Source organism: Phyllobates terribilis, unplaced genomic scaffold (genome assembly GCF_046119375.1).
Source record: "Phyllobates terribilis strain yellow unplaced genomic scaffold, ASM4611937v1 Scaffold_1__5_contigs__length_1240528914, whole genome shotgun sequence".
In the NCBI taxonomy this organism is placed as follows: domain Eukaryota; kingdom Metazoa; phylum Chordata; class Amphibia; order Anura; family Dendrobatidae; genus Phyllobates; species Phyllobates terribilis.
Genome location: NW_027362761.1, coordinates 452,498,119 through 452,525,979, shown reverse-complemented (window position 1 = coordinate 452,525,979; position 27,861 = coordinate 452,498,119). Strand labels below are relative to the sequence as shown.

The following is a 27,861-nucleotide window of genomic DNA, read 5'->3' as shown; positions in this document are numbered from 1 at the left end:
TTTCTCCCCTCTCTCTCTGTCTTTCTCTTTTCCTCTCTCTTTCTCCCCCCCTCTCTCTCTCTCTCTCTGTCTTTCTTTCTCCCCTCTCTCTTTCTCTCTCTGTCTTTCTCTTTCTCCCCTCTCTCTCTCTTTCTCTTTCTCCCCTCTCTCTCTCTCTGTCTTTCTCTTTCTCCCCTCTCTCTCTTTCTCTCTCTCTCTCTGTCTTTCTCTTTCTCCCCTCTCTCTCTTTCTCTCTCTCTCTCTGTCTTTCTCTTTCTCCCCTCTCTCTCTCTCTCTGTCTTTCTCTTTCTCCTCTCTCTCTCTCTCTCTGTCTTTCTCCCCTCTCTCTCTCTCTCTCTCTCTCTGTCTTTCTCTTTCTCCCCTCTCTCTTTCTCTCTCTCTTTCTCTGTCTTTCTCTTTCTCCCCTCTCTCTCTTTCTGTCTTTCTCTTTCTCCCCTCTCTCTCTCTCTGTCTTTCTCTTTCTCCCCTCTCTCTCTTTCTCTGTCTTTCTCTTTCTCCCCTCTCTTCTCTTTCTCTGTCTTTCTCTTTCTCCCTCTCTCTCTCCTCTCTCTGTCTTTCTCTTTCTTTCTCCCCTCTCTCTCTCTCTGTCTTTCTCCCCTCTCTCTCTCTCTCTCTCTCTCTTTCTCTTTCTCCCTCTCTCTCTCTCTCTCTCTCTCTCTCTGTCTTTCTCTTTACAGTTTGTGTTTGCTCATCTCTACCCTTTAAGTTTTATTTCGGTCCTTTGAAGTAGTTCAGTGTGATAGTGTGGCCCTCGGGCCAGAAAAGGTTGTGCACCCCTGGTCCAAGTCAATGTTTTGTGATAATGAAGTGTTTTATTTTGGATAATAAGACAAAGTATTAGTGAGGGACGGTTGTCATATTATGTAAATGGTTATAAAATTAATACTTACTTTTCTTCATTTTTTTCCTTCTTTTTAATGTTGCCCAATTCAGGCTTTGCACAATTTTTTAACAAAAAGAGCCATTGAGGAAGCAGTTTTGTTTTACTTGAAATGTAATTCTGTATTCAGCCAATCGATATACAGCGGGCAGTTAATTAACCTGCCAATACTTGTAATGCTAAAGTTAAAAGGAAGCTGTCAGGATGACTCGATTAGTGGTATGGCTGCATAGGCCCAAGAACAATAAAAATGATCCTTCTTGTAGTAATCCAGTGTGCAAAATCAATATTTAAAGCCACATGCAAATTAGCTGGGAAGTGCATAACTGCGCAGTATATTGACACGCCCTCTATGCACTTTCTGCATGTGGCTTTTACGCATGATTTTTTTACATTGGACAGGGATCGTTTTTATTGTTGATCTAGGGCCAGATCACTCGTTTCATTGGGAAAATTGTCTGATACAACTGAAATGTCAATTTTGTTGTCAATAAATTCCAATTTTTATTGCATTAATTAATGAGATACTAAAATGTATCAAGCAATGACAATTTGTTCCAGCACGAATTTCTGTTGAAAACTTCACTATTTCAGTTTTTTTCATGTGATTTTGTGCAAAAATACATAGTCTCTTGTATTAATGGCCGTTCTCTGAAAACATTGCAACTCAATGCAACTCTTGAAGGTAATGGGAGAGATTTACTATTGTATGGCCAAGTACAAGTTACTAGAAATGATCTGCTTACTGCAGACTGCACCCATTCTTTTGTCTGCCAAAACAATTAGGTCACATTTTAGGAGAGGTACATTGCACTGATATCTCATTAGATGTGGTAAACATTAAAGGGCCGTTCACAAAATATTAAGGATAGGCGGATAACTCACTGCTCGTTCTGACACCCCGAGACCGGGGCTCTGGAACCGATCGCTGCAGAGCCCCAACTTTAATGGAGCGGAGGTGCACATTTTCTACCTTCACTCCATAGTCTGTAGTGCAGTGAGAAATAGTCAGAGTCCTGGTCTCTGGATCATGGCGGGAAACGGCCGGAGCCCTGGTCTCTGGATCATGGCGGGAAACGGCCGGAGCCCTGGTCTCTGGATCATGGCGGGAAACGGCCGGAGCCCTGGTCTCTAGATCATGGCGGGAAATGGCCAGAGCCCTGGTCTCTGGATCATGGCGGGAAACGGCCGGAGCCCTGGTCTCTGGATCATGGCGGGAAACGGCCGGAGCCCTGGTCTCTGGATCATGGCGGGAAACGGCCGGAGCCCTGATCTCTGGATCACGGCGGGAAACGGCCAGAGTCCTGGTCTCTGGATCACGGCGGGAAACGGCCAGAGTCCTGGTCTCTGGATCACGGCGAGAAACGGCCGGAGCCCTGATCTCTGGATCATGGGAAACGGCCAGAGTCCTGGTCTCTGGATCATGGCGGAGTTCCAATAGTCAAACGCTCTGCAATTGGTAAGTTATCTGCTATCCTATGGATAGGTCATAACGTGACTTAATATTTTGAGAATAACCTTTTAAGAACAGACTGGTTAAACTTCTAGTACAATTCGTAATGCACATGGCAATATTACATCTATGTACATTAGGGTCTACTTCACGCTTTTCATTTTAATATGGTTTTCTAGGCAAAACCTGGCATGACTTAAAGGCGTGGTCTGACTTTGAGGTTCAAGTCTGCAGGGACTCTGTGACTGCAGACTTGTGAATCCTCACATTGTGCATTGTGAGAATTCACCGTTGCCGGGAATGTAGGTCATATACCCACACGTATGCGATTTGCATACTTCTGGCCACATTCCGACTAGACTTGTCCAGCCTCTTTCAATTCACTTGTATTGAGAGAGACTGTGCATGTCTTGTCGGCATGTGACCGCATGTATGCAAATTGCATATGCACCTCTCTGCTCCCAGCACCGACACCGAAGAATCATCACAGAGCATAGTGTGCTCATGGTGCCTGCAGATGTGTACCTCAAGGCCAGACAACCCCTTAAATATAAACTATAATGTGTTTCACACTACTTCTTTGGCCTTTAAGCTCTAAAATAATCTAAAAAAAAATTCATATGTGAACAAGACATAGCCATTAGAATTTTTTTTTCTACCTTGTTTTTCAGAAGTTTGAAAACTGTACACACCTGATTGCAAAAAGACCAAGTAGAAGTGAAAAGTGGCTAGCGGCTTGTGCAGCAGGTCAGTCCTATCTTAATTCAGACCAGCACCTGGCTACTTCAGTATGAATTGCATTTGTCATATGCTATAAAAAGATATTTATGACCATAGATATTGCCCAGCCGATTATAGGCATCTACGAACAATCTTCACGTTTTCCTGTCACTTCAAAGGGTGAAGAAAAGCATAGTGTAACTGCCCTCATTACCCACAAGATAAAACTTCTCTTAGTTCACATATTAATATCTTCATGAAGTGTCTCGATTGTGATGCTCTTTCACTTACCATGTACTCTTATTGAGTGGGTTGTTCTGCGTTATCAGTATTCTGCTGCACTATAGGTGTTGGAACTTCCTTTCCCTCACTCCATTGCATTTACCATTGTCCAATATCTTCTCTGCCCCGAGCTATCAGCCAACCTTTCTATTATGTCTCTGTCTAGTTTGGCAGACAGAAGACCAAGATTAGGGAGGCAACGACCAGTGTCACCTTCTGTCTCATCCTCTCTGCTGTCAGAGACAGGTTGTGCTTGACGACGTGCAGTGGACAGCAAGTTAGACCATAAGGAGACACCTAGTGGCTGGTAACTTAGAGTGATTTTTGGTGGGGGGTAAACCACTTGGATGTACCTTGGATAGCATACCAGTCAACTGACCCCTGCAGCCAGTCACAGGCCTAAGCGATTAGGTGTCTGAACTACCAGATCTCATTGCTACCTGTTCAGAAGCGGACCACAGAAAAGGCCAGCATTGGATCCACGGGGGTTGGAGCTGGTGAACATGCATAATTTTATTATGTTATAGCTACCCCTGTAGTTAAGAATTTTTTTTTCAATGTCAGACAAATCCTTTAATCCCTCCAGTTTGTTTTAATCCAATTATTTGTCACATAGCATATAATGGCCTATTAGAGGGCAGCATAAGAGACAAGGTGAGTACATCATTGTAGGTGATGCTTTATTTTAGAACTAAAAAAGCAATAAAAATGCTTTCTAGCCTCAGTGAGTTTGTGTCCTGCAGTATGAATTTGTGTAAAAGGATAGAGGCTCTGGTTGCCTCCTCTGTCATATAATGCCCAAATTCACGAAGTGCAGACTTAAAGGGGACATCTAGTCTTTTGCTAAAAGTCTGCAGTCACTGTGTGACTGCAGACTTCTGAATCCTTACAGTGTGCACACTGCACGCTGTCAGGATTCTTCAGTGTTTGCAGTGAGAGCGGGTGGTCGTGTGACCGCACAAAAAAATGAAGAGAACACTTAAATATCACTTCCTAGATATCACTGAATGAAATATTCCAGTTGCAAATCTTTATTCGTTACATAGCGGAATACATTGAGAACAATAAAACATTAAAGATCAATGTAAATCAACATTAATATCCCATGGAGGTCTGGCTTTGGAATGATACTCAAAATCAAATCAAGGTGGAAAATCAAATTACAGGCTGATCCAACTTTAGTGGAAATGCCTCAAGACAAGGAAATGAGGCTCAGTATTGTGTGTGGCCTCCACGTGCCTGTATGACCTCCCTACTATGTCTTGGCATGCTCCTGATGAGGTGGTGGATGTTATCCTGAGGGATCTCCTCCCAGACCTGGTTTAAAGCATCAGTCAGCTCCTGGACAGTCTGTGATGCAAGGTGGTGTTGGTGGCTGGAACAAGACATGTCCCAGATGTGCTCAATTGGATTCAGGTCTGGGGAACGGGCAGGCCAGCCCAAAGCATCAATGCCTCCATCATGCAGGAACTGCTGACACACTCCAGCCACATGAGGTCTGGCATTGTCCTGCATCAGAAGGAACCCAGGGCCCACTGCACCAGCATATGGTCTCACAATGGGTCTGAGGATCTCATCCCAGTACCTAATGACAGTCAGGCTACCTCTGGCGAGCACATGGAGGGTTGTGCGACCCTCCAAAGAAATGCGTCCCCACACCATTACTGACCCACTGCCAAACCGGTGATGCTGGAGGATGTTGCAGGCAGCAGAACGTTCTCCACGGCGTCTCCAGACTGTCACGTCAGTCACATGTGCTCAGTGTGAACCTGCTCTCATCCGTGAAGAGCACAGGGCGCCAATGTCGAATCTGCCAATCATGGTGTTCTCTGGCAAATGGCAATCCCCCTGCACGGTGTTGGGCTGTAAGCACAACACCCACTTGTGGATGTCGGGCCCTCATACCACCCTCCTGGAGTCTGTTTCAGACAGATTGAGCAGACACATGGATGTTAGTGGCCTGCTGGAGGTCATTTTGCAGGGCTCTGACGCTGCTCCTCCTGTTCCTCCTTACACAAAGCAGGATGTAGTGGTCCTGCTGCTGGGTTGTTGCCCTCCTACGGCCCCCTCCACGTCTCCTGGTATCTGCTCCATGCTCTGGACACTGTGTTGACAGACACAGCTACCCTTCTTGCCACAGCTTGCATTGATGTGCCATCCTGGATGAGCTGCACTACCTGAGCAACTTCTGTGGGTTGTAGACACCGCCTCATGCTACTGCACCTCTAGGGGTGAGAACAATGACAAAATGCAAAAGTGACCAAAACAACAGCCAAAAAGGATAAGAACAGAGAAATGGTCTGTGGTCACCACCTGCAGAACCTTTATAGGGGATGTCTTGCTAATTGCCGATCATTTCTACCAGTTGTCTGTTCCATTTGCACAACAGCAGGAGAAACTGATTCACAATCAGTGTTGCTTCATAACTGGACAGGTTGATTTCACAGAAAAACAGACAACCCCTTTAAGGTTGTTCAAATTACACTTTCTATTAGGAAACAGCATATACAGCATTGATATAATGTATAAATATGTTTTCAAAATTGTAGCCTGTAGGTGTCATATTGGTCTGATAATGGAGCATGAGTATTGATTGCCGTGGGCTCCCTGCAGTGCTTTTGCTGCACTTTTTGCAGAGGACCCATATATTAGCTTTGTACCAATGCAATATCTTATTCTCGGGAATTATGTTAATTACCATATTTATTTTTCAGATTTAAAAAAAAGTTTTTTATTTTTTTTTTATTTTTATTCTTTTTAATTTGTGATATGTAAGATCTATTCCCAAATTAGTAAGGATAATGTTTCCCAGATATTAGAACCCCGTTTTCTGTAATTGCCTGAAAGAGGGTAGGATTTAATTGGTGTTCTGATCATCTTTTTTATTAACTATTTGCACCCACTATTTTTTTTTCCTTTTCTTGGCTCACAATTCATTTACTTTCCAGGAAAGTGGGTACTGACTAAAGAGTACGTAATTAACAGTGCAGAAAGCGGCAGATGGCTTGATGAGACGACTTTCGAATGGGGATATAAAATGGAAAAAGACGCCCATTATTCACCTCAGATGCAATCTGCACCAAAAAGATGGCGCCAACACCTGACACACACTAGTGCTCTAGGGGCTTTCAGCAGATGGAAAGTGACCCTTCTGATTGAGAAAGCCGATAAAGAAAGGGAGGCTTTTTTAAGGTAGGATGTAATGCCTCTGTCTTAAAACCAGAAGATAAAAGACCTCACCCTTTATTTCATTAAGCGGCCTTCACTTTTTATTGTTCAAGGTTTTTGGCTTTTTTTTAGTCAGCAAATTCTGCATAAAAGTTTTGACAGTTCGCTGCCTTATATCGTGACATATTCTCTTATTAGGAGAAAGCAACACAGGGAAAACAAGAAATTGTTGACTTTTGCTTCAGTTAAAAAAAAAAAATATATATATATATATATTATTATTAAATTATTATATAATACATTATTTGTATTATATAATATTATTTATATTTAATATATTTTCTTTTTTTATATTATATTTTCATATATATATATATACACACACACACACACACACACACACACACACACACACACACACACACACACACACACACACACACACAGGGTGGTCCAAAAGTAGGTGGACAGAAAGTGTAATAAGGTTATGAAGGTTATAGAACAGTCACAAGAGATAAGTATCTCGAAGTTCTAATGAATCAAGTTGTTCCCCAGTTACAGCAACAGCCTAATTCAAATGAACTTTATTTCTAACAAGATGGGGCCCCTCCACATTATTCAAGAGTGGTCCGCGAGTATCTTGATGAAACATTTCCTAATAAATGGATTGGCCGAAGAGGCCCACTTGATTGGCCGGCACGTTCACCAGACTTGACCCCAATGGATTTTTTCTTTTGGGGAGTACTCAGGGACAAAGTTTATAGTCGAAAACCAAAAAGTGTCAGTGATTTGAAAAATTACATAAGAGATGCATTTCAAGAAATTAATACCCAAAGAGACTTGTGCAAAAAAGTTTGTCGAAGTGTAAGAGGCGACTTCAAAGCTGTGCAAATTGTAATGGAAAACAGTTTGAGCACCTGCGTTGATAAAAATTTAAGGGCTTTTGTATCATTGTTCAGAATAAAATTTAATTGTAAATGTTATGCTTGTGTTAGTAAATATAATTTTATATATAAATCAAAATAAATGTTATTATTTTCTGTCCACCTACTTTTGGACCACCCTGTGTATGTATGTATATATACAGTACAGACCAAAAGTTTGGACACACCTTCTCATTTAAAGATTTTTCTGTATTTTCATGACTATGAAAATTGTACATTCACACTGAAGGCATCAAAACTATGAATTAACACATGTGGAATTATATACTTAACAAAAAAGTGTGAAACAACTGAAAATATGTCTTATATTCTAGGCTCTTAAAAGTAGCCACCTTTTGCTTTGATGACTGCTTTGCACACTCTTGGCATTCTCTTGATGAGCTTCAAGAGGTAGTCACCGGAAATGGTCTTCCAACAATCTTGAAGGAGTTCCCAGAGATGCTTAGCACTTGTTGGCCCTTTTGCCTTTACTCTGCGGTCCAGCTCACCCCAAACCATCTCGATTGGGTTCAGGTCTGGTGACTGTGGAGGCCAGGTCATCTGGCGTAGCACCCCATCACTCTCCTTCTTGGTCAAATAGCCCTTACACGGCCTGGAGGTGTGCTTGGGGTCATTGTCCTGTTGAAAAATAAATGATGGTCCAACTAAACGCAAACCGGATGGAATAGCATGCCGCTGCAAGATGCTGTTGTAGCCATGCTGGTTCAGTATGCCTTCAACTTTGAATAAATCCCCAACAGTGTCACCAGCAAAGCACCCCCACACCATCACACCACCTCCTACATGCTTCACGGTGGGAACCAGGCATGTAGAGTCCATCCATTCACCTTTTCTGCGTCGCACAAAGACACGGTGGTTGGAACCAAAGATCTCAAATTTGGACTCATCAGACCAAAGCACAGATTTCCACTGGTCTAATGTCCATTCCTTGTGTTTTTTTAAGCCCAAACAAGTCTCTTCTGCTTGTTGCCTGTCCTTAGCAGTGGTTTCCTAGCAGCTATTTTACCATGAAGGCCTGCTGCACAAAGTCTCCTCTTAACAGTTGTTGTAGAGATGTGTCTGCTGCTAGAACTCTGTGTGGCATTGACCTGGTCTCTAATCTGAGCTGCTGTTAACCTGCGATTTCTGAGGCTGGTGACTCAGATAAACTTATCCTCAGAAGCAGAGGTGACTCTTGGTCTTCCTTTCTGGGGCGGTCCTCATGTGAGCCAGTTTCTTTGTAGCGCTTGATGGTTTTTGCAACTGCACTTGGGGACACTTTCAAAGTTTTCCCAATTTTTCGTACTGAGTGACCTTCATTTCTTAAAGTAATGATGGGCACTCGTTTTTCTTTACTTAGCTGCTTTTTTCTTGCCAAAATACAAATTCTAACAGTCTATTCAGTAGGACTATCAGCTGTGTATCCACCAGACTTCTGCACAACACAACTGATGGTCCCAACCCCATTTATAAGGCAAGAAATCCCACTTACTTAACCTGACAGGGCACACCTGTGAAGTGAAAACCATTTCCGGTGACTACCTCTTGAAGCTCATCAAGAGAATGCCAAGAGTGTGCAAAGCACTCATCAAAGCAAAAGGTGGCTACTTTGAAGAACCTAGAATATGACATATTTTCAGTTGTTTCACACTTTTTTGTTAAGTATATAATTCCACATGTGTTAATTCCTAGTTTTGATGCCTTCAGTGTGAATGTACAATTTTCATGGTCATGAAAATACAGAAAAATCTTTAAATGAGAAGGTGTGTCCAAACTTTTGGTCTGTATGTATATATATATATATATATATATATATATATATATATATATATATATATATATATATATATATATATATATATATATATATATATATATATATATATATATATATATATATATATGTTGTGCTCAAAAGTTTACATGCCCCAGCAGAATTCTTCCTTTCTTGGCCTTGTTTCAGAGAATATGAATGATAACAAAAAAGCTTTTTCTCCACTCATGGTTATTGGTTGGGTGAAGCCATTTATTGTCAAACTACTGTGCTTACTCTTTTTAAATCTTAATGACAACCAAAAACATCCAAATGACCCTGATCAAAAGTTTACATACCCTGGTGATTTTGGCCTGATAACATGCAGAGAATTTGACACAAATGGGTTTGAATGACTACTAAAGGTAACATCCTCACCTGTGACCTGTTTGCTTGTAATCAGTGTATGTGCATAAAAGCTCAGTGAGTTTCTGGGATCCAGACAGACTCTTGCATCTTTCATCCAACCACTGACGTTTTTGGATTGTGAGTCATGGGGAAAGCAAAAGAATTGTCAACGGATGTACGGGAAAAGGTAGTTGAACTGTATAACACAGGAAAGGGATACAAAAAAATATCCAAGGAATTGATAATGCCAGTCAGCAGCGTTCAAACTGTGATTAACAAATGGAAAATCAGGGGCTCTGTAAAAACCAAACCACGGTCAGGTATACCAACAAAAATATTGGCCACAACTGCCAGGAAAATTGTTTGGGATGCAAAGAAAAACCCAAAAATAACATCAGCTGAAATTCAGGACTCTCTGAAAACTAGCAGTGTGACTGTTTCAAGATGCACAATAAGGAGGCACTTGAAGAAATATGGGCTGCATGGTCGAGTCGCCAGAAGAAAGCCATTACTGCGCAAATGCCACAAAGTATCTCGCCTACAATACACCAAACAGCACAGAGACAAGCCTCAAAACTTCTGGAACAAGATAATTTGGAGTGATGAGACAAAAATTGAACTTTTTGGACACAACCATAAACATTACATTTGGAGAGAGGTCAACAAGGCCTATGATGATAGGAACACCATTCCTAAAGTAAAGCACCGAGGTGGATCGCTGATGTTTTGGGGATGTGTGAGCTACAAAGGCACAGGAAACTTGGTAAAAGTTGAAGGAAAGATGAATGCAGCACGTTATGAGCAACTACTGGAGGCAAATTTGCACTCATCAGCCCAGAAGCTGCGCATGGGACGTACTTGAACGTTCCAACATGACAACGATCCAAAACACAAGGCCAAGTTAACCTGTTATTTGCTACTGCAGAACAAAGTGAAGGTTCTGGAGTGGCCATCTCAGTCTCCTGACCTCAATATCATTGAGCCACTCTGGGGAGATCTCAAGCGTGCAGTTCATGCTAGACAGCCCAAGAATTTACAGGAACTGGAGGCTTTTTGCCAAGAAGAATGGGCAGCTTTACCATCTGAGAAAATAAAGAACCTCATTCACAACTACCATAAAAGACTTCAAGCTGTCATTGATGTTAGAGGGGGCAATGCACGGTATTAAGAACTGGAGTATGTGAACTTTTGATCATATATATGTATGTGTGTGTATTTGTGTATATGGCCCCATTCATTCTTTCATGTACATGGAGCAGTCGTTCTGGTGTCCTTCGACAGCTCTTTGATCTTCACCATAGTGGAGTTTGGAGTGTGACTGTTTGAGGTTGCGGACAGGTCTCTTTTATACTGATAACAAGTTCAAACAGGTGCCAGCACTACAGGTAATGAGTGGAGGACAGAGGAGCCTCTTAAAGAAGAAGTTAAAGGTCTGTGAGAGCCAGAAATCTTGCTTGTTTGTAATTGACCAAATACTTATTTTCCACCAAAATGTTAAAAAACAAATTCTTTCCAAATCAGACAATGTGATTTTCAGGATTTGTTTTCTCATTTTGTCTCTCATAGTTGAGGTCTACCTATGATGTCAATTACAGGCCTCTCTCATCTTTTTTAAATGGGAGAACTTGCACAATTGGTGGCTTAATAAATACTTTTTGCCCCACTGTGTGTGTGTGTGTGTGTGTGTGTGTGTATATATATAATATATATATATATATATATATATATATATATATATATATATATATATATATTTATTTATTATATTTGTGTGATATGTGAGTGTTGCTTCTGTGATATGAGTGGAGCCTGTAACATTTATATGTCATGCCCAGGGCAGCTGACTTTACTTTTTTTTCTTTCTGGACGGTTTATCAAAAAATCACAGACAGACCATAATTTTTACGGACACTTTGAAAAACCATAATAAATTACTATGATTATAAGTTTCTTCAGGCTGAAAAAACTCACCGACAACCTACATTTTTTTTTTTTTTTACAGACAGGGCATATTTTTACAAACTATCCTGAAATTTCTGGATGGGTGGCAACCCTGGTCATGTACACCAAAAAGCCTATTAGTGTAAAAAAACTCAACACCCCCGCAAGTGTGGGCAAGGCCTTATAGGAGAGTCCTGCCAGTTCGATACATTGCAGTATATTAGTATTACAGTGTTTTGTGCCAGGGAAGGGTCACATATAAGAAAAAGTTTAAGCGTTTTTTCAAACATACTAAAAAAAAAAAAAATCTAAAGAGTATAAAATTTTAATTGTATATGTAGTTTTATGTGACTTTTCAAAATAACTATGTGGGAGAAGATGAGGAACAATACTATTTTTGGCCATTATATGACTTGTATTCTGAATTTTTAACCAGCTGTCCCTTCTTCAGCTTTATCTCGATCAGTTGTCTCAGAGCTAGTGGGCGGTAGACTGCTGGAATTGTCTCCTCTGAACAGTACACAGAGTTATGAGGGATTTCTGTTCTTCTGCCTCTATTTAGCACACATTAATCAGCAGCAGCACAGAGGACATTATCCAGCAGTACTGAGCAGTGTAGCTGTGAATCTAAATCCAGCTCTGGGATGAGGTATTAAACAGAAAAATCAGCAGCGCCATTTGTGTGTATCTGTTTTGTCACTCTCTGCATTTCCCTCCTCCTCCCCCTCTTCTATCCATAGACTTCAATAATCAGCTGTAATCTAGTACCTCAGTCAGCTGGCAAGTTGTCTTTTTTTTTTTTTTTAAGGTCCAAGAATGATTTTACCAGCTTTCTTCATTTTCTTTTTTTGTTTTATCAATAGAATTTATAACATTTGTATTATTTGGTTCCATTTTTAATTTATGCAAATGTAGTTGAAACTACAATGACCATTTAAAATTATCCCCTCATTCTTCCTTATCCATTTGTTAAATGAAAATCTAGAAAAAGAAAAAAATATGTAACATAAATGGGGATCTCTGCGATGTAAAAGTTTTAACTATCAAAATACACATTACTAATCCCGCATTTTAAAATGCCATAAAAAATAAAATATTGGATATACCAAAAATGTGACCAATAAAAACAAAAACTCCCCACAAATCACCTGCCCCCAAACAACTTCATCAATGAAGAAAAAAAACCTATGGCTCTCAGAATATAGTAACATAAAACAATTGGTTTTCTTTCATTTTGAAACAAGTAAAACAAACTATGCAAATGATATCTCACTGTTAATATGCAGGCCCGCAGAATAAAGCTAACATGTCACTTTTACCGCATAGTGGATGTCGGAAAAATGAAACCTAAAATACAATGGCAGAATTGCTGTTTCATTTTTTTTTCTACTACATTCAACCATTTTCTTTCCTTTTTAGTTCATTTGGTGATAAATTACCGTAAATGGTGCACATGCATATGTCCGCATAAAAGAAATAAAGCACCGCTTCAGTGTGTTTTTCTTTTTCAATTCAGATCTGCAGTGGTGTAAGCTCCCTGCCCCTAGTGTTATACTTACCAGCTTCTGTCTTCTTCTGTTCTCAGTGCCGCTCCGGACAGTCTTCTGCAGTTTGTGAACTGCCAGATTGCGCCAGTGTTTGCTGGGCGATCTTGAAATCACAACTCAATGTAAGTCTATGAGAGCCTGGTACGAGGCCTGAACAAGATTCTCATAGACTTACACTGAGAGCTTGTGACCGTTACCAGTGAGAAGTGGCGGCACAGGACTGGAGCTGCACCGGGAAGATCTGAAGATGGCGGCTGCTAAGTATAATACCAGGGTTAGGAAACTTAGGTTAGTGCCACCACTCCAATGCTGGAGTGGTGCTTTAAAGTAAAAATCACGTTTATCGCATACCATAACACCTCTCTTTTATGCTTCACATGATGACACCTTTGACTGTTGTATTGAATTAATAATTATTGTGAATTTAGTATATCTTAGTCAAACTAGCAAACAAATTGGTAATATAGGTAAATAGATGCTTAAATAAATCGTACATATTTTGTCTATTATCATTGTGGGATGCTGCACTTCTGGCCAGTCTACTACAGGGGTTTTCCAAGAAATATTTTGGTTTTTTTTCCGTGGGCTTGTACAAGTTAAAAATATAAATTTACTTGTGATCCCGACTAGTACTTGATTGGGTGCAGTCATCACATAAGCTTTAGTCTTGGCATCACCAGAGCAGCCTGTTAAGAAAAGACAAATGACATCAGCAGGGAGGCAGTGCTGGACTTTAGGTGGGCAAGTAAAGCTGCACTTCTTATGTTTAATCTTGTCAAGCCTATGGAATATTTATTGGAAAACCCTTCTAAGTATAATATTACTACTAGTCTTGTAATCTGCATCACTTTTAAATATTATTTTATATTATTATTAGTAATTGGGTTGGTATTTATTTACACAAATAAATGAGTATTCCCATCTCCAAGATCCTATCCCATTATGTAGTAGGTGTAATAATAATATTCGCAAATACCTCCAATTAGAAATGTAGAATAGTTCTTCTATGTTGCTTACCCTATGTGCAGGGCATTTCAGTAGCTTAGGTATTCATGGTTACAACCACTCATATAATGACAGTTAGTTGTTAGTCGTCGTAACCATGGATACCTAAGCTACTGCAATGCCCTGCACATGAGGAAAGAGACATAGCGAATCAGAAAAACTATACTACAGTTCTAATTGGAGGTATTTGCTAATATTATTATTATTACACCTACTACACGTTGGGATAGGATTTTGGAGATGAGAATGCCCCTTTAAGTCTTAAAGGAGTTTTCTAACAGCCTTTTAAAAATGATCCTCAAAGATCAGCAGATTTTCACAGGTTAGACTCTCGACCAGTTGGTTTATATGTAATGATATGATACATGGCAACCACCATAAAGGTTAATCCAACGTAGCAGGAGCCACTACATATTGGATATATGCTCCACCACTTCTACTACTCTTACTGAAAGCCGGCAGCAACAATGGTGTTGGGAAATGGAGTGGGAGGAAGAATCTAGAGTATGGATGGAGGGTTAGATGATAATAATAACTGCGGTTATATCTACTTTTTCCGTGACTGAAAAATTTTGGAATTGCTTTTACACTTTTGGTGACTATGGAAGCAATGCGGCAGTCAGTAGGTGACCCTGATGGATCACTATACCTCCATTAAGACCAACTTGTCCGTAGAAGAGCTGCCGATATGTATTTATGATGCTTTACCAGGCAACATATTTTTGAATCCTCAGTAGAATAATATTTTTTCTACTTTTTATTTATTGTAAATCTGCTACAACTTAGAAATAGTAGGAGAGATTCTGAGATCTAAACATGAGCTCATACAAAATGTAATATTTTGTAAGTTTGATCTCCCATTAATGATATTGCCATCAAACTCTAGTGACGTACGTGTGGTTTGTGTTCTATGTCGCCGCAATGCAGGACTACAAATCCTCTGGGGCTTGGCGTTAGTGAATGAGATCACACGACAACTACCTTCTACACTGTACATGTGTATGGTGGCTTTTCTTTACCCTCCTCTAAAAAAAAAAAAAAAAAAAAAAAAGTGGTGTGGGTAACAGGCTGATAATGTATGATCTGCTCCTCAATTCATCAGCCATAACCAAGGTGGTGATGAGGAATGTGAATGAGCTTCACTATTGGGGTACATTACTATTTTTATTATTTCATTCTTTCTTCTCTTACAGAGTTCTTACAGCCGGACACGCCGCAATACATGATCCAACTGGTCCGGATGGGGAGATCACGCACGTGTTCACTAACAATAGACACATTTTGCAAGATAGAGACCTTAGTGCTCCGTATTACTCTGTGCTGTACGTTGGTAATTATCTTTTAGAGGTAGGTGTTTTTGACCACTTGTTTTTCTGCTCATCTAACACAAAATTGTATTATCTTTTGCTTCTGAAAGATTCTGGGAGTCCTAATAAAAATGAATGTAAGGCAAAAGACGGGCACTATAAATCGCAGGCAAAAAAAGACTAACCTGGTGTTCCGGGATGTATAACGGTGCTGTACTACATGTAAGCAATATCAATAATGCTTCAACGTAGAAAAAATAGTCGTAGTCACTAAGTTTGTGGTATTTAATACACTGCTCAAAAAAATAAAGGGAACACTCAAATAAGACATCCTAGATCTGAATGAGTGAAATATTCTCATTGAATACTTAGTTCTGTACAAAGTTGAATGTGCTGACAACAAAATCACACAAAAATCATCAATGGAAATCAAATTTATTAACCAATGGAGGCCTGGATTTGGAGTCACCCCCAAAATTAAAATGGAAAAACACACTACAGGCTGATCCAACTTTGATGTAATGTCCTTAAAACAAGTCAAAATGAGGCTCAGTATTGTGTGTGGCCTCCACGTGCCTGTATGACCTCCCTACAACGCCTGGGCATGCTCCTGATGAGGTTGTGGATGGTCTCCTGTGGGATCTCCTCCCAGACCTGGACTAAAGCATCCGCCAACTCCTGGACAGTCTGTGGTGCAACGTGACGTTGGTGGATGGAGTGAGACATGATGTCCCAGATGTGCTCAATCGGATTCAGGTCTGGGGAACGGGCGAGCCAGTCCATAGCTTCAATGCCGTCATCTTGCAGGAACTGCTGACACCCTCCAGCCACATGAGGTCTGGCATTGTCCTGCATTAGGAGGAATCCAGGGCCAACCGCACCAGCATATGGTCTCACAAGGAGTCTGAGGATCTCATCTTGGTACCTAATGGCAGTCAGGCTACTTCTGGCGAGCACATGGAGGGCTGTGCGGCCCTCCAAAGAAATTCCACCCCACACCATTACTGACCCACTGCCAAACTGGTCATGCTGAAGGATGTTGCAGGCAGCAGATTGCTCTCCACAGCGTCTCCAGACTTTGTCACGTCTGTCACGTGCTCAGTGTGAACGTGCTTTTATCTGTGAAGAGAACAGGGTGCCAGTGGTGACTTTGACAATCCTGGTGTTCTGTGGCAAATGCCAAGCGTCCTTCATGGTGTTGGGCTTTGAGCACAACCCCCATCTGTGGACGTTGGGCCCTCATACCACCCTCATGGAGTCAGTTTCTAACTGTTTATGCAGACGCATGCACATTTGTGGCCTGCTGGAGGTCATTTTGCAGGGCTCTGGCAGTGCTCCTCCTGTTCCTCCTTGCACAAAGGCGGATGTAGCGGTCCTGCTGCTGGGTTGTTGCCCTTCTTCGGCCCCCTCCACGTCTCCTGGTGTACTGGCCTGTCTCCTGGTAGTGCCTCCAGCCTCTGGACACTACGCTGACAGACACTGCAAACCTTCCTGCCACAGCTCGCATTGATGTGCCATCCTGGATGAGCTGCACTACCTGAGCAACTTCTGTGAGTTTTCGAGTCCGTCTCATGCTACCACGAGTGTGAAAGCACAACCAACATTCAAAAGTGACCAAAACATCAGCCAGAAAGCATTGTTACTGAGATGTGGTCTGTGGTCCCCACCTGCAGAACCACTCCTTTATTGAGGGTGTCTTGATAATTGCCAATAATTTCCATCTATTGTCTGTTCCATTTGCACAACAGCATGTGAAATTGATAGTCAATCAGTGTTGCTTCCTAAGTGGACAGTTTGATTTCACAGAAGTTTGATTTACAAGGAGTTATATTCTGTTGTTTAAGTGTTCCCTTTATTTTTTTGAGCAGTGTATATTCATGCCAAAAATACAAGGGAAAGGGAATCCAGACACGCCAAATCTACGGTCAGTAAAAGCCCAGATGTGAGTGACGTCCGTAACAATGGCGTGCTTGACATTCCTTTCCCGCTACCCTGTTTTGTATTTTTGCCATAAATAAATGAAATACTACAGATTTGGTGAGTGCCATTATTTTTGTTCTTCATTGAAGCTCTAACAAAAAAAAATATTTCTTCTTTAGAAGCCTTAGAAAACCATATGTTCCAAAAAAGGACTGGAGTTCCTGTTTTTAGGACCCCACCATTATTTACTTAGTATATACTAAACATTTCTGATTAACGTCAAATTTACACTTTAAAATTTACTTAGAAAACTGGTTGACAGACCCGGCTCTTATAGGCAAGGTGAATACACACTTGCAGTTCGTCCATTTCTTCTCTTATATACTGAGTTGGTTTAACCCTATGGTGTTTTATTTGTTTAGACTGTTACAAACATGACGATACAAATTATTCTTAGTGTTTTATGTTTATATTTTTTTACGTATTCAGTAAAATGGCTTTAGACTAGAAGGCTTTTAAAGGAGTTGTCTGACACCAAAATAATTTGTTTTGCATTGATGGTTTTAAAACAATAAACTGATGCATACTCGCCAGAGAAACTCCTGATGACGCACTCTTATAGTCACAAACATTGCTTCATGAGCTGGAGCAGACATTTTGAGTGGCTAGCGCAGGATACTCGGGGGCGTTGGAAGGTGAGTATACCTTTATTACGTATTTTTAAACCATCAGTGCCTTAAGAACTGTTTTTCAGTGTCAAACAACCCCTTTAATGTTTGTTTTTTAAACATTTTTATTGCACTTTTTAACCTTTTTTTAGCCCAAATATAGTGACTTGCAAATGTAATTGTTTGATCACATGTACAGTATAATTCACTGCAATACTTCTGTATTACAGTGTATCGTCCTAACATTGTCATCTTATTAACGCCTGCATTCGGATCTAATATGGGACAGCGAGACAATGTGGTGACAGATGCCAATGATTGACTTAGTCCATTCCGAGCCATTGCAGTAACAAACAGCCCCCCTTTGTGCAGCACACAGTACTGATGCCCCCTCAGTGTCCCCACACAGTACTGATGCCCCCTCAGTGTCCCCACACAGTACTGATGCCCCCTCAGTGTCCCCACACAGTACTGATGCCCCCTCAGTGTCCCCACACAGTACTGATGCCCCCTCAGTGTCCCCACACAGTACTGATGCCCCCTCAGTGTCCCCACACAGTACTGATGCCCCCTCAGTGTCCCCACACAGTACTGATGCCCCCTCAGTGTCCCCACACAGTACTGATGCCCCCTCAGTGTCCCCACACAGTACTGATGCCCCCTCAGTGTCCCCACACAGTACTGATGCCCTATAAGTGCCGCCTCTATGACTGTAATCATGCCTATTTTGTGTCCTGTAAGTCCCCTTTTATGCTCCAGACTTAGTAATGGTGCCCTCCCCCATTGTGCCACACACAGCATCTGTGCCCTTGTTCAGTAATGGTGTCCTCATTTGTGCCCTCCATATAAAAGACCTAGAAGAACTTGGGCTGCACAGTATGGTGCTCACCTCTTGCTGTGCTCGTCTGTTTGGACCTGACACTGATGAGTTGCTTGGCTTTCCCTCTCCTCTCGTCTCCTCCCTGTTTTCCTGGCTTGTCTTACTCCAGCCAGGCTTGTATGGCTCCTCCAGTGTCCTCCCACATAACAAGCCTCTCATCAAGCATTCTCCGTGTTCCCACACCCCAACCTTGATCTGTCCTACACCTTGACTCCTCCTGCAGCAGAGGAACTACATCAGAAATGGTTGTTGCTGTTGGGGTTAGGATCAGTGACATTGAGTAAATGGTGGAGCCGGGAGATGGTGGCTTCATGATGCATTATATTTAACTGCATCTGTGTCCTGAAGACTGGGCTCTGCGCCAGTGCTGATAGCGATGTGATAGCTGCTTACATGCCGAATGAGCTGCACAGCTTGAGAATTCGTGGCCGCACACCACAGTAAGCTGCTATTCTATGTATATGTGGAATGGGCCAGGTGTCTTTTCACCCAACCTAAAATCACATTTTGGGCTAGGGGAAACCATATTTGGGGCTCATGTGACCTGTTGACCCATGCATGTGGAATGAATGTAAGAATTATGTCACATGTGCATGAGGCCCAAATGTCTTTTATTAAATGTTGAGAAATGCACATCAATTACATTTGTATGCCCACCCTCAAAGGGGTTGTCCATTACTGGACTAGTCCTTTAAAATGCTCCATCATACTTTTGAATTGGCTATGTAAAAAAAAGGTAAATGTATCTCCTGCACTGGCACTGTTCTGTTGATCTGAGTCCAGTGTTCCCCGCCATTTCTGTAACATAAATCATGTCACTTGTCAGCAAGCCACTGAGCTCAGTGACTGACTGCAGTGATAAAATTAACATTGAGCAGAATTAGGGCTCGTTCAGACAATAGTATAATCGGTGTTTTCCATGCGTTGGAAATATTGCAATAGCGCTAACCCTTTCCTGATTGGAGAGCAGTGAGCCGCATAAAAACACTTACTACTTGTTTCCATGTGTGTCCGACTGCACATGGTCCCACTCCAGCCAGTGCTCATGGCCAATTTTTCACACTGAACGATGGTCTGTGCTCCTTGCCTAGGTAATTGGCCACTCTGACTGCAGGGTGGTCGGTTACTATGGCAACGAGCTGTAAAGCATAAATAAACATCTCTCTGTTCTGTTCTTAAAGGGAACCTGTTATGGAAACAAATAACCGAAACACTATTAACCTGCAGATATGGGTTTAATTTGCAGTTTAATTGCGTTCTGAAGCAGTGCAGTACATAATGAGTGGTGGCTGTAACCATGCCCCCGGCACGGACTGACAGCCGGCTCTGAACCGATGCACTGCTGAGTCGACTGTCAGTCAGTGCCGGAGCATGGTTACAGGGTTACAGCTGCCACTCACTATATTCTGAGCAGTGACTGGAAGCCTGAGGCTGCTGGGAGAATATAGTTCATTTTTTCTCGATAGCTGAGCTTCTAGTGTTATGGCCGCACGGCTTTAGAACACTACACATCTTTTTTTAAATCAAATGTTTTTTACAACAGACAAACATTGGAGAAACACAGTTCTCCACCCCCAACCTTAAGAAGCATTAAACACGAGTTATTTATACATCTTGGCTCTGCAAAACCAGTATAATTAGATGAACAAATATTTGAACATCGTAACAATCGTCAATCCAATTACTGTACATATACTTGTGGAAGTACTAATAACATTTTAATTAATTTTCAAATTAGTTTAATTTGAGGCATCATATAAACGTATCTCAAAGAAAGCCAAGGCGAAATCTCCTTAGTTCCCCTAGATGTCAAACCAGAGCCATCAATCCATAGACCCCATATCTTGTCAAATTTAGAGATAGCATCTCGTTTTAGGTATATGCCTTTTTCCAAATTTACTAGCCAGTTAACTTTATGGCTATGTGCCCACGATGCAGAAATGAAGCAGAAAATTTCTGCAGCATTTCTGCATCTCCCTGGCAGAAAAAAACGCATGCAGATTGTGCATACGGATTCACATGCGGGTTCACATGCGTTTCCGCATGCAGATTGACAAGCACTTTCCAGGCGATAGCATCACTTGGAAAGTGCTTGACAACTAGGTCACACTGTATAAATCCATGCAAACAGCATGGATTTATACAGTGTGAACCGTAAAAATTAAAACAAATAAAGCTATACTCACCCCCGAGGCCCCGGCGTGGCTGCAGCGCTGCTTCCTGGCTGGTTCCCGGCTGCCGGCATATCGCGAGACAGAGCGGTGAAGGGCCTGCGGTCACATGACTGACGTCACCGAAGGTCCTTCAGCACTGCTGGCATTCAGAGAGAAGACGCCGGACAGGTGAGTATAAACTTTATTTGTTATTTTATTCTTTTTTTACAATGGTACCCAGGTCTGGATGAGAGTCTCCTCTCCTCCAGAACTGGGTACCATCCGCACATAGAGACGCATAGAAGCCGCTTGTAAAAATGTACAGTCGCGGTTTCTGTGCGTCTCAATGCAAGTCAATGGCGGGAGTTCCGCTGCGCTTCCGCAAAATTAAATGACATGCTGCGGATTTTTGTACGCAGCATAAACGCTACGTGGGCACACAGCCTATCAATAAATTCTGATATCATAGGCTCCTGATCTGCTACCCATTTTTGGGCTATCAATTTTCTTGCCATTTATAACATACGTGCCGCAGCAATTTTGCCGTACTCCTCAATAGTCAGATCTTAGAATGCTACACAGCTGCCCTTTTTAAGTTTAGGAAGGATTATTAGTAAGAGGTCCATTGCAAAGTTGTCTGTTTTTACAAGCACTTGCAGTTTTTCCCATTTAAGAACTTGAGACAACCACTTTGATTACCCTATATGTTAAAACTTTTTTCAGTCACTACATCACCATCAAAAATGTCAATAAAAGTGATCAATATGTATGCACCCAAAAATTGTATCCTTAAAGGGGTTGTCCAGTCTTAAATTACAAGTCTGCAGTCACTCTATATGACTACAGACTTGTGTATCCTCACACTGAACGCACTGCGAGGATTTTGTGGCGTTGGGAACAGCGGTCATGTGACTGCAAGTATGCGGTAGACATACTCCTGGCCACATTCAGACTAGACTGTATCCAGCCTTGCTCAATACGCTTCCATTGAGTGAGGCCGTGCCTGGCTGGAACGAGGGGTAGGCACCCACCTAGGACGCCACCTGCTGCTTCCACTTGGGGGGCGCACTTTGGGGGAAAAAATGACATTGCTGAATCCCTGCAACGCTGCTTTTTCCCTCTGGCCGCAGGCATTCAGCACAGTGACAGCCGTGGTGCACGCACAGTGAACAGTGTTAATCACTGACGCCACTCACCCCTCTCTCCTGCACCCTGGTCGTCGCTCCCTCCCTGCACTGAAATGTATTTGCGTCTATATGAAAACAAAAGTAAGCGAAGCGCACCTTGCGCAGATCATACAGGACGATTACAGGCTCAAGAGTGGTGATTATTCACCTGAGTGAGTTGTGCTTCTCAGGCACTGGCATTGCGGTTGTATCCTCGGCAGCGCTATTTTCAACCACCTATATTCCCCATTTCTTTATGTATTCACGTCTGTTAGACGCGAATACACTTGCTATGAGCGACGCTCCGGACAGGAGCAGAGGAGCTGTAATTAGCTCCTGCCCCGCCGGGAACTTCATCAGAATGCAGGCCACCTGCGCACTGAAGAAAACGGCGCATGCAAGGACGTCGCAGGGCACGATGCACTGACATCATTGCGCCATCGAGCCCCCACTGCTGTACAGGATAGAAGAGGAGACGGAGCTGCGCTGGACAGGGAGCCTGGATTAGGGGAGTATAAGATTTGATTTTATCTTGTATTAGTTTGCCAATGTATGGGGACATTACAAGAGGGGCTGGCTGTGGGGACATTACAAGAGGGGCTAGCTGTGGGGACATCACAAGAGGAGTTGTGGGGACATCATATTATATGGGAGACTGGGGAACATTATACCTGGGCTGTGGGGACATCATACTATATACGATATGTGGACACATCATAGTATATTGGGGGCTGTGGTGACCATACTGTATAGGGGGCTGTTGAGAACATATTTTATATAGGGACATGCCAGGGAGACAGTGGAGATCTAGAGTGTAAGGGAAAAAGGGAGAGGGACAGCCATGGTATAGGCCATGGTTCATAATGGCGGATGTTGTGGCCGGGCACTGCACACCCCCCTATGTAAATGGGTAGTGGGTGTGCAGTACCCAGATGCAGAACAGCTGATAGGTGAAGGTGCCAGGTGACCCACCCCCAGCCATTGGTGACCTTTCCTAAGGTTAGGCCATCAGTGTTAAAGTCCCAGACAGACTTTTTAAATGCTGCTATCAATCTCTGACAGTGGCATTTACCTAGCACGCTGCTGCCCAGTGTCCTCCCGCAAACATGGTGTAAGAAGGGTTACCATGGCAGCTGGGGGCGACTGCACTCCCACTGCTGCCATCCTTGTACCCTGTGGGGCTGGGCTGCAGGCTGAGCTTCAAAGACAATTTATACACGATACTGCTAGAGTGTAATTGCAGGGCTGGCACTAGGGACACGGGGCGAATGACCACATTGTGATTTTGCCTATGCAGTGTCCGGGGTGGGTGTGGCAGGACATGAGGGGCGGGTGGTAGTGTCAGCAGGGAGACACGGTGCAGGCTCCGCGGCCTACACTACGGCCACCGACGAATCACGTGATCTTGCAGCCTGCCGCTGAGTGGAGGAGAGGAAATCCGGCTGGCTCCGCCCCTTACGGGGAGCATCGAGTGTGGAGGACCAAGTGCTGGAGCCGGAGGAGACAGGGGCGGAGCCAGAGGGAGGCGCGCGGAGGAGAGAAGGGCGGAGCCAGAGGGAAGCGCGCGGAGGAGAGAAGGGCGGAGCCAGAGGGAAGCGCGCGGAGGAGAGAAGGGGGAGCCAGAGGGAAGCGCGCGGAGGAGAGAAGGGCGGAGCCAGAGGGAAGCGCGCGGAGGAGAGAAGGGGGAGCCAGAGGGAAGCGCGCGGAGGAGAGAAGGGGGAGCCAGAGGGAAGCGCGCGGAGGAGAGAAGAAGCCGGAGAATGATGGAGAGAGAGGAAGGGAAACACGGAGGAGCTGGTGGCCCGGAGGAGGTGAGGAACCAGGAGCGGTACAGGAACCCAAAACCAAGAAATCTTTAGGTTCAAGTCTGGGACAAAAAAAAAAAATTAAATTACTCAATATTTCTTTTCTAAAAACAAAATGTAATGTCATTTATCCTTTCACAATGTGAGTGTGCTCTGAGTCCTGGATGGGGCGGAAAGCAGGGGACAAGGAGGCCCTGGAGAGGGCGCCCTGGGGATCAGTGAGGAGCGCATTCCTCGCTTATGTTTTTAAAGGAGTCTGTGGCATTTCTACAATAAAGATTAGAGATGAGCGTTGTTCTACTCGAACTGTTCGCCAATCTCAAATTCGAGCTGTTTTGGGCGGTGTTCGAGTTGTTCGACGAACCCGAACGATTTGCAAAAAATTCGGCTGTTCGAGGTTATGTTCGATAACTGTTCGTGCACCAAAAGCGTGTCCTGCATGTCTGGCGCTATTTAGAGCACCAATCATACAGGGATTGTCTGCCACTCACTGTAATGCCACAGCCATGGTGGTTGTGGCATTACAGTGATTGCCCAAATCGATGGGAACAGTGCTCACAGTGAAACATGAAAAGCCGGCAATTCATCAGCGGCATACACCGGTACCCGACAATTTATAACAGAAAGAATAGAGCATCACACACAGATTAGATAGATAGAAACATGTCAGTCACATATATAATAAGTACAGTGATAGTGTTGGTTACTGTACTTGTCATTTAGTGTTAAAATAAAGGATTTATTAAAAAAAAAATTGGCGTAGGGTTCCCCGTAATTTTGGTGTCTAGCGGAGGTTAAGCTGACGGCTGGGGCAGATGTTTGAAGCCTGGGAAGAGGGTAATACCCACGGAGCTTCCCAGGCTACTAATATGAGCCCCCAGCTGAATACCTAGCCTTTACTAGCTATTAAAATGGGGGACCCAAAAAAAAAATGACGTGGGGTCCCCCCTATTTTAATAGCTAGCAAAGGCTAGGCAGACAGCTGGGGTCTGATATTAATAGCCCAGGAAGGGTGTCATGAATATTGGCCCCCTTCCAGACTAGAAACACCAGCTGTCAGCCGCCCCAGAAATGGCGCATCGATAGGATGCGCCAATTCTGGCACTTAGCCTCGCTCTTCCCACTGCCCTGTAGCGGTGGCAGTGGGATAATAGGGTTGGGGTTGATGTCAGCTTATAATGCCAGCTGACATCAAGCCCAGGTTAGTAATGGAGAGGCGTCTATAAAACACCCCTATTACTAACCCCATAGTCAAAGTTACAAAAAGACACAAACACCCAGAATAAAGTCCTTTAATTGAAATAAACACACAATTCTTTATTGTTCTAAATTAAACCATACTTACCATCACGCCCATTCCAGCTGAAGCCAATGTCTTCTGCAATAAAAGTAAAATAATAAACCAACATCATCCTTACCTTTCCATGGTTCCCACGACGGCTCCAGCTCTGCTACATTGACATGACAGGCTGGATCGCAGCCGAAAGCTGCCATCCAGCTTGCCATGCCGCAGACACTGAGATGCGCAGGCATGCTTGCGCTCCTAAGTGTCTGGCTGTGACGGCATAAAGATGAGCCGAGGTCATGTCCAATGAACTCAGCTCACCTCATGCACGTCACTGACAGCGTGGGAAAATTCTCCTGCGCTTGCAGTGAGCGTGAGAGAATTCTGCTGAAGCGCTGAGCGCAGGAGAATTTTCCCACGCTGTCAGTGACGTGAATGAGGTGAGCTCATGTCCAATGAACTGAGCTCACCTCATGCACGTCACAGACAGCGTGGGAGAATTCTGCCATCCAGCTTGTCATCCTTCAGAGACGAAGCCCCACGTATTTTTTTTTTTTAATTATTTCATGAAATAATTAAAAAAAAAAAAAGGGCTTCCCTATATTGTTGTGTCCGGCCAGGTACAAATAGGCAGCTGGTGGTTGGGGGCAGCCCGTTCCTGCCTGTTGTACCTGGCTGGACACAAAAATAGGGCGAAGCCCCACTATTTTTTTTTTTAATTATTTCATGAAATTCATGAAATAATAAAAAAAAAGGGTTACCTATATTGTTGTGTTCGGCCAGGTACAAATAGGCATCTGGTGGTTGGGGTCAGCCCGTTCCTGGATGCTGTACCTGACTGGCATACAAAAATATGGCGAAGCCCACGTCAAAATTTTTGGGAAAAATTAATTAAATAATAATAAAAAAAAAAAATAATTTAGGGACTGCATCTTTATTAACCCCTCACGTTGAGGGGTTAATAAAGATGCAGTTCCTAAATGTGTTTTTTTTAAAAAATGTTATTGAATTTTTCACCAAAAATTTGATGTGGCCTACGCCATATTTTTGAGTCCAGCCAGGTACAGCAGGCAGGAACGGGCTGCCCCCAACTCCCAGATGCCTATTTGTACCTGGCTGGAAACAAAAATACAGGAAAGCCCTTTTTTTAATTATTTCATGAATTTCATGAAATAATTAAAAAAAAATTGCTGTGGGGCTTCGCCCTATTTTTGTGTCCAGCCAGGTACAGCAGGCAGGAACGGGCTGCCCCCAACCACCAGCTGCCTATTTGTACCTGGCCGGACACAACAATATAGGGAAGGCCTTTTTTTTTTTAAATTATTTCATGAATTTCATGAAATAATAAAAAAAAAAATACGTGGGGCTTCGCCCTATTTTTGTGTCCAGCCAGGTACATCTAGGCAGCTGGGGGCTGGAATCCGCAGCGCAGGGAGGCCCAAGCTTTCTGGGCCCCCCCCTCCCCGCTGCAAATTGCAGTCCGCAGCCACCCCAGAAAATGGCGCGTTCATAGAAGCGCCATCTTCTGGCGCTGTACCCAACTCATCCAGGGCCCTGATGCGGTGGCTCACTGGGTAATAAAGGGGTTAGGGCCAGCTTGGCATTATCAGCTGGCCCTAAGTCCGAAATTCATGGAGTCACGCCAATATTAGACATGACCGCCATGAATTTCTAGTAAAGTATTTAACCGGTTCAGGACCGCCCACTGTACATAAACGTTGGCGCTGCCTGGGCTCTGTGCAGCGCCGACGTTTAAAAACGGTGGGTGGTCCCGCAGCGCTCAGGACCCCCAGGGTCCTGCTAGCGCTGCGGTACCGGTTCAGAGCGATAGCTCTGACATGTGGCATCATGGGGACCTGATTGGATCAGGTCCCCATGATGTTAACCTGTTCCTATCTTCTAGATGCCGCGATCCATAGCGATCGCGGCATTTAAAAGATAGGGACAGCCGGTGGTCGGCGATCGGGACCCCCCACATACCTGTCAGCGGCGGGGATCCCGGTGCTGTGACCTCTGACATCATCGAGACCTGATTGGCTCAGGTCTCGATGATGTCAGCGTCACACCAGCCAATCAGAGAGATCACCAGGGAAGTTTGTTTTAGCAACAAACTTTCCCGGGCGATCTGCCTGATAAATGCAGTTTCTCCTCCGATCTCAGTGAGAGAGCAGAGGAGAAACAGTGTGACAAGAGCTGTCAGCCTTGCCACTGTGAAAGTAAAAAAAAAAATAAATAAAAAAGAAAGTAAGAGTTAGGGTTAGTGAGTCTGTCGGATCAGTCAGTCCTGTCAGATCAGTCCAGTCAGATCTGCCAGTCAGATCTGTCAGTCCTGTCAGATCAGTCCAGTCAGATCTGCCAGTCAGATCTGTCAGTCCTGTCAGATCTGTCAGTCAGTCAGTCCTGTCAGATCTGTCAGTCAGTCAGTCCTGTCAGATCTGTCAGTCAGTCAGTCCTGTCAGATCTGTCAGTCCTGTCAGATCTGTCAGTCAGTCCTGTCAGATCTGTCAGTCAGTCCTGTCAGATCTGTCAGTCAGTCCTGTCAGATCTGTCAGTCAGTCAGCCCTGTCAGATCTGTCAGTCAGTCAGCCCTGTCAGCC

General features: G+C 43.3%; 1 protein-coding gene across 1 annotated transcript in view; it reads left to right on the top strand.

The window, feature by feature from the left end:
• The window catches only part of SLF1 (SMC5-SMC6 complex localization factor 1), a 120,915-nt gene that overhangs the window by 22,542 nt on the left and 70,512 nt on the right, over nt 1-27,861 (top strand). The window contains exons 4-6 of the mRNA XM_073680274.1: nt 3,005-3,080; nt 6,284-6,527; nt 15,274-15,427. Coding sequence (XP_073536375.1) covers nt 3,005-3,080; nt 6,284-6,527; nt 15,274-15,427 — 474 coding nt within the window. The remainder of the gene's footprint in view (nt 1-3,004; nt 3,081-6,283; nt 6,528-15,273; nt 15,428-27,861) is intronic.